Source organism: Polyodon spathula, chromosome 14 (assembly GCF_017654505.1).
Source record: "Polyodon spathula isolate WHYD16114869_AA chromosome 14, ASM1765450v1, whole genome shotgun sequence".
Taxonomy (NCBI): domain Eukaryota; kingdom Metazoa; phylum Chordata; class Actinopteri; order Acipenseriformes; family Polyodontidae; genus Polyodon; species Polyodon spathula.
In genome coordinates this window covers 13,481-32,975 of record NC_054547.1, presented here as the reverse complement: position 1 = coordinate 32,975, position 19,495 = coordinate 13,481, and the positions used below count along the sequence as shown (strand labels likewise).

The following is a 19,495-nucleotide window of genomic DNA, read 5'->3' as shown; positions in this document are numbered from 1 at the left end:
GGAATCTGGGGCACAACATAACCACTGATATCCAAGAGAGCGCTATGTCCAAACTGGAGTGCTAAAATAAAGAAGCAAACTGGATTGAGCATCGGGATCCTTTAGGGGCTGTCATTATATTCAAAATTAGCTAAATGAGGATTTTTCTCAATTTCAGTTTTTCATGCTTAATGATTTGTTTCGGCTATAATCATGATGTTGACCTTATAAGCTGTGATACTTGTGTTTGCCCACCTCAGATCCCCTCTGTACTGAATCCATGTCTATTTGGATGCACAGCACAGCTTTGCGACCCCTCATCACTTTGTTTTGTATCCTTTTTCTCACTCTGCAGACCTTGGTCAACCTGTGCGTCACGTCCTTGTGTAACAACGGGGGCACCTGTGTGCAGGTGGGGCAGTCCCTGCGGTGCGAGTGTCCCGGTGACTGGACTGGCATGTACTGTGATGTGCCCATGGTCTCCTGCAGAGTGGCTGCTTTTCGCAAATGTGAGGCTTCACCGGTTCATTACTGTTCTTTTATTAATTCATGAGCACGGCAAAAGACCACAAGCAGTGGACATTGTTTAAGGCTGTACAATAAAAAGTCATCCAAGATGTTCACTCAATGTATGTGTGTGTGTGTGTGTGTGTTTGTGTGTATCTATAGTATTTCAGTGGCTGCAGTGTTGGGCTCGCAGCTAAAGCACTGCTGTTGGTGTGTTGATGTTAGGTGTCAGCGTTGATCAGGTGTGCCAACACTCTGGAACATGCATCAATACGGGCAACACCCACCAGTGCCAGTGCCAGGCGGGCTACACCGGCAGCTACTGTGAGCTGGACGTGGACGAGTGCGCCTCGAACCCCTGCCGCCATGCCGCTCGCTGCCAGGATCTGCAGGGAGGCTACCTGTGCCAGGTGAGACTGACCCAGTGTCCCAGCACACCGAGGGACCCACTGCAGCTCCACCAGCGCTCATGTCCTTGTTTTTGTCTCCGCAGTGCCTAGCTGGGTACCAGGGGGTGAGCTGTGAGTACGAAGTGGACGAGTGCCAGTCCCAGCCCTGCAGGAACGGAGGCACGTGCTTCGACCTGGTGAACCGATTCAGCTGCTCCTGCCCTCCCGGGACACACGGTGAGGAGACTCTTAGTGCTTGCACTCACACACAGGCCCTGAAACACAACGCCAAGGTGCACAGTGAGTCTGAGCTGAGACTGGCTGCACTTCTAATGCTGGAACAAGTAAGAGATCTGCTCTGTGAAGAACTGGCAAAGCAGTCAGCTGACCTTGCTAATCATTGCCTGACCCAGTTCATCATTGCTACCCACAAACATTGAGAAAACGCAAACCACAGAACACAGTAAATACTGGGTAATATTCAGTGGATATGTTTTCATCAGATGAAACTGCATGGACCGCATTGCTGTACCTGCAACCCATGCATCTTCACCGCTGTGCTTCTGGATTGATTGACGATGGTAGTTGACATAAGAACATAAGAACATAAGAACATAAGAAAGTTTACAAATGAGAGGAGGCCATTCGGCCCATCTTGCTCGTTTGGTTGTTAGTAGCTTATTGATCCCAAAATCTCATCAAGCAGCTTCTTGAAGGATCCCAGGGTGTCAGCTTCAACAACATTACTGGGGAGTTGATTCCAGACCCTCACAATTCTCTGTGTAAAAAAGTGTCTCCTATTTTCTGTTCTGAATGCCCCTTTTTCTAAACTCCATTTGTGACCCCTGGTCCTTGTTTCTTTTTTCAGGCTGAAAAAGTCCCTTGGGTCGACACTGTCAATACCTTTTAGAATTTTGAATGCTTGAATTAGGTCGCCACGTAGTCTTCTTTGTTCAAGACTGAACAGATTCAATTCTTTTAGCCTGTCTGCATATGACATGCCTTTTAAGCCCGGAATAATTCTGGTCGCTCTTCTTTGCACTCTTTCTAGAGCAGCAATATCTTTTTTATAGCGAGGTGACCAGAACTGAACACAATATTCAAGATGAGGTCTTACTAGTGCATTGTACAGTTTTAACATTACTTCCCTTGATTTAAATTCAACACTTTTCACAATGTATCCGAGCATCTTGTTAGCCTTTTTTATAGCTTCCCCACATTGTCTAGATGAAGACATTTCTGAGTCAACAAAAACTCCTAGGTCTTTTTCATAGATTCCTTCTCCAATTTCAGTATCTCCCATATGATATTTATAATGTACATTTTTATTTCCTGCGTGCAGTACCTTACACTTTTCTCTATTAAATGTCATTTGCCATGTGTCTGCCCAGTTCTGAATCTTGTCTAGATCATTTTGAATGACCTTTGCTGCTACAACAGTGTTTGCCACTCCTCCTACTTTTGTGTCGTCTGCAAATTTAACAAGTTTGCTTACTATACCAGAATCTAAATCATTAATGTAGATTAGGAATAGCAGAGGACCTAATACTGATCCCTGTGGTACACCGCTGGTTACCACACTCCATTCTGAGGTTTTTCCTCTAATCAGTACTTTCTGTTTTCTACATGTTAACCACTCCCTAATCCATGTACATGTGTTTCCTTGAATCCCAACTGCGTTCAGTTTGAGAATTAATCTTTTGTGCGGGACTTTGTCAAAAGCTTTCTGGAAATCTAAATAAACCATGTCATATGCTTTGCAATTATCCATTATCGATGTTGCATCCTCAAAAAAATCAAGCAAGTTAGTTAGGCACGATCTCCCTTTCCTAAAACCATGTTGACTGTCTCCCAGTACCCTGTTACCATATAGGTAATTTTCCATTTTGGATCTTATTATAGTTTCCATAAGTTTGCATATAATAGAAGTCAGGCTTACTGGTCTGTAGTTACCTGGTTCAGTTTTGTTTCCCTTTTTGTGGATCGGTATTACGTTTGCAATTTTCCAGTCTGTCGGTACCACCCCTGTGTCAAGAGACTGCTGCATGATCTTGGTTAGCGGTTTGTAAATTACTTCTTTCATTTCTTTGAGTACTATTGGGAGGATCTCATCCGGCCCAGGGGATTTGTTTATTTTAAGAGCTCCTAGTCCCTTTAACACTTCTGCCTCAGTTATGCTAAAGTTATTTAAAACTGGATAGGAACTGGATGACATGTGGGGCATGTTGTCAGTATCTTCCTTTGTAAAAACTTGTGAAAAGTAATCATTTAACATATTTGCTATTTTTTTTTCTTCCTCTACGATTTTGCCATTTGTATCTCTTAAACATTTAATCTCCTCTTTTAATGTTCTCTTGCTGTTGTAATATTGGAAAAACATTTTGGAATTGGTTTTAGCTCCCTTAGCAATGTTCATTTCTATTTCTCTCTTGGCCTTTCTAACTTCCTTTTTGACTTGCGTTTGCAGTTCTGTGTACTCTTTCTGCGTACTTTCTTTTTGGTCCTTTTTTAATGCTCTGTAAAGTGCCTTTTTTCGCTGAATATTTTTTTTTAATTGATCTATTAAACCATTTTGGCAATTTAGTTTTACATTTAGATTTGTCTACTTTAGGGATATAATTGTTTTGCGCCTCTAGTACTACATTTCTGAAGAACAACCATCCTTCTTCTGTGGGTGTTTTCTCTATTTTACTCCAATCTACTTCTGTTAGTCTCTGTTTCATACCTTCATAGTTTGCTTTTCTAAAATTGTAAACCTTAGCTTTAGTCTTTACTTTTGGGGATTTAAAAAACACTTCAAATGAGACCATGTTGTGGTCTGAGTTTGCCAGTGGTTCTCTGACCTCTGTTTTAGTTATTCTGTCTTCGTTATTTGAAAAGACTAAATCAAGGCATGCCTCCCCTCTAGTGGGTGCCTTCACAAATTGTGTTAGGAAGCAGTCATTTGTCATTTCCACCATTTCTATTTCATCCTTCGCGCTACCCACCGGGTTTTCCCATTTTATTTGGGGGAAGTTGAAATCCCCCATTAGTATGGCTTCTCCTTTGCTACACACATTTCTAATGTCATTGTATAACAGATTATTGTGCTCACCGTCTGAATCTGGCGGTCTATAGCATGCTCCTATTATTATGCCTTTTGAATTTTTGTCTGTTATTCTGACCCATATTGATTCGGTTTTATTTTCTTTGTCCAGGTTTAACACCTGGGCTTCAAGACTGTTTCTTATGTATAGCGCTACCCCTCCTCCTCTTCTGTCCTGCCTGTCTTTCCTATACAGTGTATACCCACAAATATTATATTCGTCCCCATCACTCTCAGACAACCACGTTTCTGTAACACCTATCACATCATAGTTACCTGTTAGTGCAGTAGCTTCAAGTTCTAGAATTTTGTTTCTGATACTTCTAGCATTTAGATAAATACATTTAATGGTTGTCTTACCTGAGTTGTTGTTCTTGTTTTGATGCGGTCTCCCTTCTGTTTTTTTGTTGATTTCTCCCCCCTTCCTTTCTAGTTTAAATGCTTCCGAACCTGCTCGAGGATCTTTTCTCCGAGTAGACTAGTTCCCTTGTTATTTAAATGCAGTCCATCCCGTCTATACAGATAGTCCTCGTTGTAGAATGTGGTCCAATGATCAAGATAGGTGAAGCCTTCCCGTGTGCACCACGTCTTCAGCCATGCGTTTTGATTAATTATTTCCAGCTGTCCATATGGTCCTTTGCAAGGTGCGGGTAGTATACCAGAAAATACCACAGTTTTGGTTTTCTCTTTTAATTTCCTTCCTAGCTCTCTGAATTTGTTTTGCAGGGATTTTGGTCTGTCTCTTCCAATGTTGTTTGTACCGATGTGGACGACTACTACCGGGTCGTCTCCTGTTCGTTCTAGGAGCCTGTCCACGTTTTCAGTGATGTGCTTGACCGAGGCTCCCGGAAGGCAGCACACTGTTGTAGTAAGGGGGTCTCAACGTATGTCTGGAAAAAAACAAACAAGGGCTTCAAATCGTGCCAATGGAATGTTCAAACTGTTTTGCTCGATGTTGCTGGTATTAATGTAATGTGTCTGTGTGTTTGTCTCTCTGTGTGTTGCAGGGCTGCAGTGTGAGATCAACAATGATGACTGTGCTCCAGATGCCCATCCCAGCGGGGGGCCACGCTGCTTCAATGGAGGGCAGTGCATCGATGGCATTGGGGGCTACACCTGCAGCTGCCCCCCTGGCTTTGCTGGCCAGCACTGTGAGGGCGATGTCAACGAGTGTCTGTCCAGCCCCTGTGACCCCAAGGGCAGCCTTGACTGCGTCCAGAAAACCAACAACTACACATGCAAGTGCCGGCACGGCTTCACAGGTAAAACACTGTTACTGTCCTAAAATACTGTTCCTGTCCATGAGAGAGGGCAGTACTGCAAACACAGCTTTTTAACCCTCACACTGTTTCATAAGAACATAAGAAAGTTTACAAATGAGAGGAGGCCATTCGGCCCATCTTGCTCGTTTGGTTGTTAGTAGTGCATTGATTCCAGAATCTCATCAAGCAGCTTTTTGAAGGATCCCAGGGTGTCAGCTTCAACAACATTACTGGGGAGTTGATTCCAGACCCTCACAATTCTCTGCGTAAAAAAGTGCCTCCTATTTTCTGTTCTAAATGCCCCTTTGTCTAATCTCCTTGTTTCTTTTTTCAGGTCAAAAAAGTTCCTTGGGTCGACATTGTCAATACCTTTTAGAATTTTGAATGCTTCAATTAGGTCGCCTCGTTGTCTTCTTTGTTCAAGACTGTAAAGATTCAGTTCTTTTAGCCTGTCTGCATATGACATGCCTTTTAAACCCGGAATAATTCTGGTCGCTCTTCTTTGCACTCTTTCTAGAGCAGCAATATCCTTTTTGTAGCGAGGTGACCAGAACTGAACACAATATTCAAGATGAGGTCTTACTAATGCATTGTACAGTTTTAACATTACTTCCCTTGATTTAAATTCAACACTTTTCACAATGTATCCGAGCATCTTGTTAGTCTTTTTTATAGCTTCCCCACATTGTCTAGATGAAGACATTTCTGAGTCAACAAAAACTCCTAGGTCTTTTTCATAGATTCCTTCTCCAATTTCAGTTTCTCTCGTATGATATTTATAATGCACATTTTTATTTCCTGCGTGCAGTACCTTACACTTTTCTCTATTAAATGTAATTTGCCATGTGTCTGCCCAGTTCTGAATCTTGTCCAGATCATTTTGAATGACCTTTGCTGCTGCAACAGTGTTTGCCACTCCTCCTATTTTTGTGTCGTCTGCGAATTTAACAAGTTTGCTTACTATACCAGAATCTAAATCATTAATGTAGATTAGGAATAGCAGAGGACCTAATACTGATCCCTGTAGTACTCCACTGGTTACCTCACTCCATTCTGAGGTTTCTCCTCTAATCAGTACTTTCTGTTTTCTACATGTTAGCCCCTCACAGTCACACTGTCTCATTGCCCCTCACTGTAACACTGTCTCATTCCCCCTCATAGTCACACTGTCTCATTGCCCCTCACTGTAACACTGTCTCATTGCCTTTCATTGTAACACTGTATCATTGCCTTTCATTGTAACACTGTCTCATTGCCCCTCACTGTAACACTGTCTCATTGCCCCTCACTGTAACACTGTCTCATTGCCCCTCACTGTAACAGTCTCATTGCCCCTCACTGTAACACTGTCTCTTTGCCCCTCACTGTCACACTGTCTCATTGCCCCTCATTGTAACGCTGTCTCATTGCCCCTCACTGTAACACTGTCTCATTGCCCCTCACAGTCACACTGTCTCATTGCCCCTCACAGTCACACTGTCTCATTGCCCCTCATTGTAACACTGTCTCATTGCTTCTCACTGTAACACTGTCTCATTGCCCCTCACTGTAACACTGTCTCATTGCCCCTCACTGTAACACTGTCTCATTGCCCCTCACTGTAACAGTCTCATTGCCCCTCACTGTAACACTGTCTCTTTGCCCCTCACTGTCACACTGTCTCATTGCCCCTCATTGTAACGCTGTCTCATTGCCCCTCACTGTAACACTGTCTCATTGCCCCTCACAGTCACACTGTCTCATTGCCCCTCACAGTCACACTGTCTCATTGCCCCTCATTGTAACACTGTCTCATTGCTTCTCACAGTCACACTGTCTCATTGCCCCTCATTGTAACACTGTCTCATTGCCCCTCATTGTAACACTGTCTCATTGCCCCTCATTGTAACACTGTCTCATTGCCCCTCACAGTCACACTGTCTCATTGCCCCTCACTGTAACACTGTCTCATTGCCCCTCACTGTCACACTGTCTCATTGCCTTTCATTGTAACACTGTCTCATTGCCCCTCACTGTAACACTGTCTCATTGCTTCTCACTGTAACACTGTCTCATTGCCTCTCACTGTAACACTGTCTCATTGCCCCTCACAGTCACACTGTCTCATTGCCTTTCATTGTAACACTGTCTCATTGCCCCTCACTGTAACACTGTCTCATTGCTTCTCACTGTAACACTGTCTCATTGCCCCTCACAGTCACACTGTCTCACTGCCCCTCACAGTCACACTGTCTCATTGCCTCTCACTGTAACACTGTCTCATTGCCCCTCACTGTCACACTGTCTCATTGCCCCTCATTGTAACACTGTCTCATTGCCCCTCACTGTAACACTGTCTCATTGCTTCTCACTGTAACACTGTCTCATTGCCCCTCATAGTCACACTGTCTCATTGCCCCTCATTGTAACACTGTCTCAGTCTCATTGGCCCTTACTGTAACACTGTCTCTTTGCTCCTCACTGTAACACTGTATTGTCTGGCAGGGCGTCACTGTGAGACTGTCGTGGACCTGTGCCAGCTGAACCCGTGTCAGAACAGTGGGGCGTGTTCTGTTGACCTCAACTCTCCACTTGGCTACGTCTGCCACTGCCGCTTGGTGAGCTGCCTTTAAAGAAATGGTTTCTGTGTGTCGCTGTGCTGTGCTGGTGGTGTTAATGTTAATGTACGCACTGTGAAATACCTTTTAGTTGCTGCTTTCTAGTTTAGTAAACAGCTTTCTGTGCCAACACAGATTCTCAGGGGAAGAGTAAAAGCAGTAAATGTATAATGTGTGATTATGTTGTTCTCATGCTGCAGAAGGCCTGAGAGCTCATCAAAAGGTAAAGATGCTTTCAAAATGTCCGGGGATAAGGGTCTGTGCATCTTATGAAGCTTAGCATGGTTATTACTTAGCAGAACATCTCAAATCATGGGACCTACTTTTGCATGAGATTTGCTTGACGTGCTATGTGCTGTCAGCCTTGGTCATGCTGTCTTCCTCTCCTAGTGCTGATTCTCATTCACTAAGCTGTTGCAGGTTCTGTCTTTCATGTACAGTTGTAAACATACAGATACCTTCAGTTCTATCCAGCACATCAACTTTCACATCATGATCTTCAGATTGATACAATGAGTTTGGGGGCCTGAATAACTTGAAGCAGTGAACTTGAAGACAGGGCAATCAGTAGGTCAGCAGGGGTATCTTAGTCCAGCGCTGTTACCCAAGAGAAATTGCATTCAAAACTGCTTCTGAATTCTTTCTTTTCATTTGAAGGGCTTTGTTGGGAATAACTGTGAGTATAACCGATGTGGGCAGATCCGCTGCCAGAACAAGCAGGTTTGTGTGGAGACCTCGTCAGGTCCACTGTGCCGCTGCCCGGAGGGACCCGAGGGAGCTCGATGTGAGAATGTGGGCTGTGCCAACCGACCCTGCAGGAACGGAGCCACCTGCCTAGCCCAGCCCCAGCCGCCCTACTACCAGTGCCAGTGCCCGGAGCACTTCGACGGGCGCGACTGTGACATCTACTCCCCCCCATCTCCCCGGGTACCCAGAACAGACTGCCAGATCCCACAGTGCGCCCACAAGGCTGGCGATGACGTCTGCGACATGCAGTGCAACACCCACGAGTGCGGCTGGGACAGCGGGGACTGCTCCCTGCACTTCCCCTCCCCCTGGAAGCTGTGCCCCCCCGAGCTGCGCTGCTGGGAGCTGTTCAACAACGACATGTGTAACGAGCAGTGCAACACTGCAGAGTGCTTCTTCGACAGCTACGAGTGCCAGAGCAGAGGCAGGACCTGCAAGTGAGTGCAGAGCACCGCCAGCCACACCGAGCTCAGAGCCAGAGTGCAAACAGAGATTGGAATGAGATCCTCAGGGTGCTCTTAGCTTTGTGATGCATCATAAGATAAACTGCTGTGTGGAGGGTGTCTTATTGTACAAGAGATGTAGTTTGGAGGTTTGAGCAGGAGGTGACATCTCTTACACAATCAGAGACTCCCTCAACACAACACATTCAAACAGGGGACCCCAAGCGTGGCTTGTGTTTCTAGTGGGACAGATGGAAGTGAAAGACAGTGAGTTTGAATTGTACATCACATATAGTATGTGGTCGGATTGCACTGGGTAAGGAGGTGCATATTCAACAGAACTGACTGGGAGTGGTTAACTAGCCCCCTGTTGTAGCCCTTAGTATTATTTGCTGTTTAAGTAACTTTGTAATAACCTTCAGTTATTTGCGAATATTCATCAGTAAAGAGTTGCAACAAATACTCTCTTCATTCATGCAAAAGAATGATCGTGACCACGCTGCCTGCAGTGGTGCTTAGATCAGTGAGCCTTGCAGTTTGAGCCTCAATGGAGGATTCACTAGCATTACTATGAATCCTTGTCCCTTTTCCCTGCAGGTATCAGGATTACTGCATCAATCACTACGCTGACAGGCACTGTGACCAGGGCTGCAACACAGAGGAATGTGGCTGGGACGGACTGGACTGCTCGGAGGACGCGCCCCAGCGGCTGGAGGCCACACTGGTCATTGTGGTGCTGCTGCAGCCGGAGGAGCTTCTGGAGGAGCTGCCCCACTTCCTGCACACGCTGGGCATGCTGCTCCATACAAACCTGCGTCTCAAGCTGGACCCCCAGCACAGGCCCATGCTGTACCCCTACTACGGCAGGGAGGACGAGGATCGCACCCACGACATGAGCAGGGGCCGGCGCTCCCTGGAGCTGGAGAGGGAGGTCGTGGGGTAAGTCTCACCCAGCCTGGAAGCTGCTACTGTCCTGATGCTAACTGTGATGAAAAGAAACACTGACTGAGAGAGTGAGAGTGAGACTGTGGGAGACAATGTGTGTGAGAGGAGTGAGTGTGAGAGAGAGAGTGTGAGGCAGTTAGTGTGATTGTGAGTTAGTGAGTGTGAGAGAGTGTGAGTGTCAGTGAAAGACAGTGTGAGTGAGTGTGAGAGAGTGAGAACGTGTTTAAGAGGTGCCCCAGATGATCACTGTGCTGCTTATGATTTGAACATTGAGGACTACAATGTATAAAGCTGTGAGTCACCCAGGAGATACAGTGGCTGCTGTCAGGGAGAAAAGGTTCCTGATTGTTTCTTCTTGTTCTTCCCTTTCAGTTCTAAGGTGTACCTGGAGATTGATAACCGCCAGTGTGTTCACAATTCCAATGACTGTTTTTCCACAACGGACCAGGCTGCTGCGTTCATAGCTGCTCAGTCAGCCAAGGGCAGCCTCCCTCTCCCAGTCATCTCCGTCTGGAGTGAGTATCCACAGGCGTGCAAATAGATTGTTAACAATCTTATAGAAAGGCAGAGTGAGGCAGTCCTGACAGCCTTGCAGGGTATTCTGGGGAGTACAAGAATCATATTGGAGCTAACACTTTCACATCACATTACTGTAACTTTGAACATGTGTGTAAGGCCCTACAATGAAGTATCATGTGCAGCTTTGGTTTGAATAGAAATATTCTCTTTTTGTGTATTATGCAGTTTACATCTCCTCCCATTTCCTGCTAGCATTGACAGCAGAAGCCCATTCTGTCCCTTTGGAGTGTCAGTGAAGCAGCGTTCTGTTCTCTGCAGGCCAGCCGGAGGAGGATGACATTCAGAAGCACCACCTGTACCTGCTGACCCTGGTGGGGGCTGTAATCCTGGGGCTCCTGGTCCTGGGCGTGGTCGTGGTGAAGAGCAAGCGCAAGCATGGCACGCTCTGGGTCCCTGAGGGGTTCCTGCCCAAGAAGGACCGCAAGCGCCGGGAGCCTGTGGGCCAGGATGATCTCGGAATGAAGTAGGGCTCCTATCTTTAGTGAAATACAATACAACTGATGGTACTGCTTTCACAAGTGCAAGGCTTTTATTAGGATCAGCTGGCACATGTTCATGACATTTCTGAAGTTCCCAAATGCCTCTGTAGTACCACAAATCTTCCCTGCATGTGCCAACCTGTTGTCTTCTTTTCATAGGAACCTGGTGACACCACAAGATGAAGAGAGCATGATGTATGCCAATCAGAACGAGCGCTGGCTTGATGACCGGCCTGAAGCCAAAAAGAAAAAGGTATTGGTGTCACTTCTGTGCCTTTCTGGGACTCTTCTCAGTCCTTGATGGGATCAATTTGACTGGGCAGTGTGTCTGGACAAGACTACCCAGCAGCACAGAGGTTTAAGAGATGAGCGCTGTCTGTCCCGCAGGTTCCTCATCTTTTGCAGACTCCCCTATGCAGGCTGTGAAAGCTGCAGGAGGTGCCACTGTGCCCACAGTGTAACCACAGGGGTGGGAACATGTCCCCAGGTTCCTGATTTCTTGCAGACTCCCCTGTGCAGGCTGTGAAAGCTGCAGGAGGTGCCACTGTGCCCGCAGTGTAACCCCAGGGGTGAGAACGTGTCCTCAGTTTCTCATGCATCTTTGGATGGCTCTCTAATCTCTACTTGTTTTCGGTCAGACTGAGGACCAGGCCCTCCTCCCTGAAGGCGAGGGGACGGTCGACCGCCGGCAATGGACGCTTCAGCACCTGGAGGCGGCCGATATCCGCATGAACCCCTCGCTGGCACTGACTCCCCCGCAGGCCCAGCAGGAGCTGGACTGCATGGACGTCAATGTCAGGGGACCAGGTACCCTCTGATTCCACTTTGCTACGGAACATACACCTCCTTTAATACAAGGGTGCAAGAGAATTCTTATTGAGGGCAGCTTTAAGCCTGCAGTATTAACTTGTGGTCTAGCTCCCAGATGATCAAGGACACAAGAAATAAATCCAGTGAGTACTGTGATGCACTCGCTATGTGTTTTAGAGCTGTACTTACTGCACCTGTAGTGTTGACTGCAGCATCAGTACACTCTTGTTCTTTGCTCCCTAAACAAGTATGTCAGTTATAACCTGTATCGTACACCACAGCTGTACATAATTAAACCGCAGCTGTCAGCGTCATGCAAAGACACAAACCAGAACCTCCATCCACCTGTCAAAATTTCTTCTAAAGATGATGATGTTTCTTTGCTTCCCCTGCAGATGGCTTCACCCCTTTGATGCTGGCATCCTTGCGAGTGGGTGGTCCCGATGTGTCAGAGGAGGAGGAGGAGGAGGAGGACGACTCTGCTGCCAATGTAATCACAGACCTGATCTGCCAGGGAGCCACCCTGGTGGCGCAGACGGACCGCACCGGCGAGACCGCGCTCCACCTGGCAGCCCGCTACGCTCGGGCCGACGCTGCCAAGCGCCTGCTGGACTCCGGAGCAGACGGCAATGCCAAAGACAACACAGGCCGCTCGCCACTGCATTGCGCTGTGGCAGCCGACGCACAAGGAGTCTTCCAGGTACAAGGGCTGGACAAACTGTCCCAGGGGCCACTTCTCACTGGAGCCAGTCAACACGCCAATAATATAATCAAACACAGCATTACTGGGGTTAGTGGTGGCTTTGTTCTTCGTTAGCCGTTTCCTAGCAGGGGTATTCAGGGTTGTATAGTGCTTGAACACCCTGAAGAAGTGTGTTGAGACAAAGCCTGTTTCTGCTCTCAGATTCTCATCCGTAATCGAGCCACAGACCTGGATGCCCGTATGAACGATGGCACCACCCCGCTGATCCTTGCCGCTCGCCTCGCGGTGGAGGGCATGGTGGAAGAGCTCATCAACTGCCACGCTGATGTCAACGCTGTGGATGATCACGGTACGCAGGTCCACGGCTGCATCAAGCAGCTCTCTTTGAAAAGGCTGCTCCGTCACAGTCTCTTTGACTGCTGTCTCTCTGTCCCGTTTCCCTGCAGGAAAGTCGTCTCTGCACTGGGCCGCAGCTGTCAACAATGTCGAAGCCACGCTGGTGCTGCTGAAGAACGGAGCCAACCGCGACATGCAGGACAACAAGGTGAGCGCACAGAGCTACAGCTCACAGCTCTTAGGAGCGGCTCTGTGGAGACCAGCAGGCAAGCTAGTATGATGTGCTAAACAAGTGATGTGATATATGAGACAATTCGAAATCTGTGCACAACCGGTTTGCAGTATCCCATTATATCTTCATAAGTGCTCATCCAGGTTGAATAAAATTTTGCATGGGATATTCCTAATGCAAATAAATCATGTGTTCCTGCTTCTGCAGTTCTGTGTTGGGAACTGTTTGGTTTAGGTTTTTGAATGTTACTTCTTGTCGTTTTCTGTGTCTAGGAGGAGACCCCTCTCTTTCTCGCCGCGCGGGAGGGCAGCTTCCAGGTAGCTCAAGTGCTGCTGGATCACTTCTCCAACCGGGACATCACAGACCACATGGACCGGCTGCCCCGGGACATTGCGCAGGAGCGCATGCATCACGACATTGTGCAGCTGCTGGACGAGTACAACGTGGTGCGCAGTCCTCACGGGGCGGGGGGACACATGGTGGGCGTCATGTGTGGCCCCAACGGCTCCTTCCTCAGCCTGCGCCAAGCCCCTCAGGGGAAGAAGGCAAGACGCGTCAACACCAAGACCCCAGGCAGCAACCCCAACCTGGGCAAGGACCTGAAAGAAGTCAAGGGCCGTCGACGGAAGAAATCTCTGGGAGAGAACAAGGGCCACCTGTCGGAGAGCTCGGTTACCCTGTCCCCCGTCGACTCCCTTGAATCTCCCCACGCCTACATCTCAGACAACAGCTCCCACTCACACCTGACAGCACCAGGGGCGCAGCAGCATCCGCAGCACACCCTCTCCCTCGCTAGCATGAGCCACGGCTCCAGCACCATCCTGCCCCCTGTCAGCCACATGCTGTCCCAGCACGGCCTGGGTATAGGGAGGGCGGGCCAGCACAGCCCCTCAGAGTGGATGGGGCTGCCCAGCTCGGGCTACGGCCACATGTTCGGGGTCCTCCACCATCACCAAGCCGCGGGCTGTCACCCCAGCATGCACCAGCAGGGCATGGTGGCGCCCATGAACGTCACCATGGCGAGGGAGCAGCTGCCGTCCGTAGTCTCCTTTCAAATGATGCCAAACTCAGCCAGCCAGCAGCTTGTGAATCAGCAGCAGCAGCACAGACCCTCTCCACATGCTCAAAACCACTGCGCACAGAACATGGGCGGCTCCCTGTATCAGGGCTCTGACATGGGCCACCCCGCTGCCCAGATGCCCAACAACCTGATGCCCCATCAAGATGGCCAGAGGGCAGAAGCGCTCCCTCAATACCAACCTCTTCAGAGCTCTGTGGATAAATACCCCACCCCCCCATCGCAGCATAGCTACCCCTCCACCTCGGAGAACACGCCCGGTCACGGCAAGCAGGGCCCAAGCGAGCACCCCTACCTCACCCCCTCGCCAGATTCCCCAGACCAATGGTCCAGCTCCTCCCCCCACTCTGCCTCCGACTGGTCCGACGTCACCACCAGCCCCACCTCCATGAGCCAGCTGCAGCCCAGCGGCGCCCACATTGCCGAGCAGCAGAGGAGCAGCATGCAGGCGTTTGCATGAAGGAGACTCACACTTTATAAGCAAATGAAGGCTGGGAGAGGAAGAAGAAGAAATTAACAAAGAGATCCAAAGGCTTGTGTGAAGCGAGCTGCATCTGCTTCCAGACATGCTCTCTAGTCTTAATCAGCTGGTTTGAACTTCAGCGTGCGAGTTGCTTTTGTTTCTTCTGAAGGATGTTTTCTGATGTCAAATTCACCGTCTGCATTTCTCTTATAAATGGAACAGCTAGCTGGTATTTTTTATAACATATAGATTTCAAGATTGGGGATGTTCTTAATAATAATAATAATAATAATAATAATAATAATAATAATAATAATAATAATAATAATAATAATAATATCAGTGAGTATTGCACTTGCTGTATAACCAGCCCATCAGCAGCAGTGTGTATTAGAAAGGTTTATCCTGGCTACACACCACAGGAACCATTCTTGGTTCATATAGACTCCTTTGCAGCTAAAGAATAAAAAGTTCTATTTCAGCCTTATCTAAAATAATAATTTCTAATTAACTTTTAAAATGTGGCAAACGTATGATTGGTTTTGTAACCCCTGGAGACCACACTACATTGACCCAGAGCACACAGTCCAGTCCCTCTCTGGAGGGATTCCAGGCCAGGACAGCCAAGGGGGGCTCCTCCAAGGACACAGGACAGCCAAGGTGTTTCACACACAAGCTGTTTGTTTCCAGGATTTCAGGGTGTGGTGGGGTGTGATGAACAGTTGCTGGGATGAAACATGTTTCCTTCTTTGTTTTGTTGCCTTCATGAAGAAACACAGTTAAAATGTTGGAAGAGCCAAGTAAATAAAAAAGACTCGATCACAAGAACACAGACTTTGCAGAAACACTTTTAAGGGTTTCGTGTCTCTTGCTCTGGTACTTACGATGGAAATGTTTGCTATATTTTTCATACATGTTTTTCTATATTGTTTTCTTTCAATGTAAATGGTTCCAAAGTTTTATTTTAGATCATTTAGAATGAAACAATGTCACTTTGAATGATTTGCACTGTGATTAGTGTGATAGCCCTTTTTAAGCTGTATAAGAAGAATCTTTTTCATGCCAAATCACTAGAACCCTTGCATACTGAGGTGCAGGCATGAGGCTTTCAAGAAAGAAAACTAAACACAAAGGTTCAAATCACTTTATTTAGCAGGTCTTTCATTGCTGACAGCCAAAATGCAAATGAAAGTGCAGTACTGAAGTCACGTGACGCTGCATCCCATTGTCTCGGCAGTACTGAAGTCACGTGACGCTGCATCCCACTGTCTCGGCAGTACTGAAGTCACGTGACGCTGCATCCCACTGTCTCGGCAGTACTGAAGTCACGTGACGCTGCATCCCATTGTCTCGGCAGTACAGAAGTCACGGGACGCTGCATCTCATTGTCTCGGCAGTACTGAGGTCATGTGACGCTGCATCTCATTGTCTCGGCAGTACCAGCAGTGAAGGAGGAGTCTTAGAAGACATTTAGACAATCATTACTATGCACTTATTGTGTGCAAGTTGCAGGAACAGCAGTTCTGTCTTGTGTGTCCCTGTGCATTGTTGCCATTCCACAGGAAGTAGTAGCAAGAGTCCAGTGCCTGTACAGTCCCACTCAGCCCCTCGAGGAAGAACAATGCGCCAAGCTGGCAGGGGCTTCTTCTGAAGGGTATTCATTCATTCCTTGGTATTGTTAGAATCCAAAAAATGCTTTGTTTGGAATGCTGGTATTGTAATTAAAGTTTAAAAATGAAACAGCTTTCACTGAATCCATACTTGGAATGTTACTCCACAGAAAGGGTTTGAATTGAAACGCTGAACTGGAACATATTACCAGTGACATGCTTTTCAGTGATTAGCTCATTAAAAGGCAAAGCCATGCGTCAAATCTGTGGCCCACATCACAATGCATGAGTTCATGAAGAAGGGTTTAGACAAGAGTTTTTGACGAATACATGAAGTTTCATTTTCACAAAAGTTCTTTTTTTTTGGTATCCTTAATAGCAGCTGCGCATACAACACAGTTTATTATGTGAATTGAAACCCTGAGCTCTTCGGGTTATGTGTTAGGATGGGTTGAAATGGGGATTACAGCTCAGCACTGCGGCGAGAGGCGCTGGAGACGCAGTGATTTTCACAAGGACACTGAAATCTCTTCCAATGTGGGGGGGTGGGGGGGGGGGGGGGGGGTGTTCAGGTTACAGGATTGAAACTGTACAGTTGAACCTGTATTGAGGAATCGGACCTAGAGATCTAGCTAAAGGAAGGTGGAGCCACTAATCCCAGTTCTGGGAGATGTTTTGTTCTGCTGATGTTCTCTCTGTGGCATCCCTCTTTGGAACAATGCTGTAATGATACGTTTCACAAAGTCCAAGTTCACAGAAGAGGATGCGTTCACTTCAGTACTCTTCTCATGCTTATATATGTAATAAACAGCTCCTAATATTTTGCATATAGCTGTGTTTACTAAATGCTTGTTCATGTTATGTAAAGTAGTTTTCTCATTTAAAGTAGAAGGAACTCTTGTTTTGAAATAAAGCCTGTTTCATATGAATTGTGCGTTGTTTTTAGTTCTGTTTAATTCTAGAGGAGAGGCTGTTTGCATTACTCTATTAATAAAGCGTCCTGACAGCAAGTGTTTCTGGACAATGAAATCAGGCTGGGCCGTGCAGAACAGACTACCTGATGAAACTCGAGGCATATCAATGAGAAATGGACGTGTACCCAGTGAAATTATTACAAAATAACTACCCCGGTGCAATTATTACTCAATAACTACCCCAGTGGAATTATTACCCAATAACTAACCCAATGCAATTATTACAAAATAACTACCCCGGTGCAATTATTACCCAATAACTACCCCAGTGCAATTATTACAAAATAACTACCCCAGTGCAATTATTACAAAATAACTACCCCAGTGCAATTATTACAAAATAACTACCCCGGTGCAATTATTACAAAATAACTACCCCGGTGCAATTATTACAAAATAACTACCCCGGTGCAATTATTACTCAATAACTACCCCAGTGCAATTATTACAAAATAACTACCCCGGTGCAATTATTACAAAATAACTACCCCAGTGCAATTATTACAAAATAACTACCCCAGTGCAATTATTACTCAATAACTACCCCAGTGGAATTATTACCCAATAACTACCCCAATGCAATTATTACAAAATAACTACCCCGGTGCAATTATTACAAAATAACTACCCCAGTGCAATTATTACAAAATAAGTACCCCAATGCAATTATTACAAAATAACTTCCCCAATGCAATTATTACAAAATAACTAATCTCTATAAACCACAAACAGCAAATAAACTGCAAAAAAAAAGAAGAAAAACGATGACTTTAAATGAACATTCCTACAGAATTGGAGCGCATGAGAATGGGTTGTGTATGCAGTGTGGGGCTATGGAAACACCAGATGGTTGAATGTGCTAGACATAGGGAAGTGAGATTAGAGGGAGGGGAAGAGGTTGAGGGCTTCGAATATTCAAAATATATTTTTATAGGGGATGGTAATAGAATTGATAGGGATATGGTCCTTATAGAGGGAAATTCATTAAGAAAACAGGGAGATTTGACCAGTCACAAAAAAAAAGAAACCAGGAATCAAAGTGTTGGGCTCACAATAACAATAATCAAAAGCTTCAGAGGAAGCTTGGCCATTAATCAAAAAGAAGAAAGATGTTCAGGATAACGAGCAGCTTGTGTGAGCATGGGTGCCGGCCAGGGAAGTAGGGGCGGCGGTAGGATTTTAAGACGCTGCTACTTTGTGTGTGAAGTTTATGAACTGTGGCGTGTACTGGCGGTGGTGTGTCTCCACATATAGCCATTGTAACTCATGTTGCAGCTGCTGCTGCATTCTTAGCCCGGCACCGGCTCTGCCTGGAGTGAGAGGGGTAGGGGAGATCTAGAATCTAGATACAGAATTTCGCCTGTATAATGAAAATCATTTCCTTCCTTTGCTAGCTGTGAGACTGGGATTATTTAGTCAGTGGAATACGTGTCAGATGCTCGGTGTCTGAACTCCATTAGAGATGAGATTGAGGACTCGCTAGGTTTTGTTTTGTTTAGTTGGAGCACTGAGTTAATTTGAATACACTTTGTTGACGGAGTCCTCAACCTCATCTCTAATTCACCAATGCAAGACCCCCCTTCTCCGTCTTAGCTCCGCCTATTTATGACATCATTGTCGTATCCTTTCTAGTATAAATGTTCACATTTTCAGCATGATGGCATGTCAAGGTTGGATTTCCAATAGCTTTTGATTTCAAGGTTAGCAAAAAAAAAGTCTAAATTGGGGTCCTTTCCAGCTGGGTACATGTCGCTTGGAGGGATCGACAGGGGCCCCGAGGTGGACCTCCCCCCCTACCAATTTTCAAGTCTCGGGGACCCATGGAAGCACCATGGAAATGTCTAAGGGAAATCCCATTATAAAACACCTTTGTGGCAACGCCCGCCATCTGGCGGCGGGGTTGCGTACGAACCCGTGGCCGGTGATTTTCTTTAGTGAGTCATTTGTAAATGAAGAAAGTGCTCCCTAGTTCCTTGCCCCAGGGGTCGTGGAGATATGAGGTACGATGAGACCTCCACCTCCCTATGGCAATTTCCATTATAAAAAACCCCAATGCGGACCAGAATTTGGAACGTAAATGAAAACAGGGCCAACCTATATTTAAAACTGCGATTACATTAGCTATAAACTAATGTATCCTGTAACAAAACTGCAATAGTGTATATATTTGATATTAAAATACATCGCGTAAACTATTATAGATATATGCTATTTGAAAGAAAACAGTACACCACTACAGAAAAAAGAAAATCTTATATTCGTGTATAACATGATAAT

At 46.3% G+C, this 19,495-nt stretch overlaps 1 protein-coding gene across 1 annotated transcript in view; it reads left to right on the top strand.

Annotated features, from left to right (window-relative positions):
• LOC121326829 (neurogenic locus notch homolog protein 2-like) overlaps positions 1-16,791 on the top strand; it is a 60,167-nt gene extending 43,376 nt beyond the window's left edge. The window contains exons 20-34 of the mRNA XM_041270395.1: positions 335-488; positions 712-896; positions 980-1,112; positions 4,968-5,222; positions 7,707-7,819; positions 8,477-9,003; positions 9,607-9,948; positions 10,327-10,469; positions 10,792-10,996; positions 11,172-11,265; positions 11,651-11,819; positions 12,218-12,522; positions 12,727-12,874; positions 12,972-13,069; positions 13,366-16,791. Of these exons, the coding sequence (XP_041126329.1) occupies positions 335-488; positions 712-896; positions 980-1,112; positions 4,968-5,222; positions 7,707-7,819; positions 8,477-9,003; positions 9,607-9,948; positions 10,327-10,469; positions 10,792-10,996; positions 11,172-11,265; positions 11,651-11,819; positions 12,218-12,522; positions 12,727-12,874; positions 12,972-13,069; positions 13,366-14,631 (4,137 nt within the window). The 3' untranslated portion in view covers positions 14,632-16,791. The remainder of the gene's footprint in view (positions 1-334; positions 489-711; positions 897-979; positions 1,113-4,967; positions 5,223-7,706; positions 7,820-8,476; positions 9,004-9,606; positions 9,949-10,326; positions 10,470-10,791; positions 10,997-11,171; positions 11,266-11,650; positions 11,820-12,217; positions 12,523-12,726; positions 12,875-12,971; positions 13,070-13,365) is intronic.
• Positions 16,792-19,495: the final 2,704 nt, after the last annotated feature.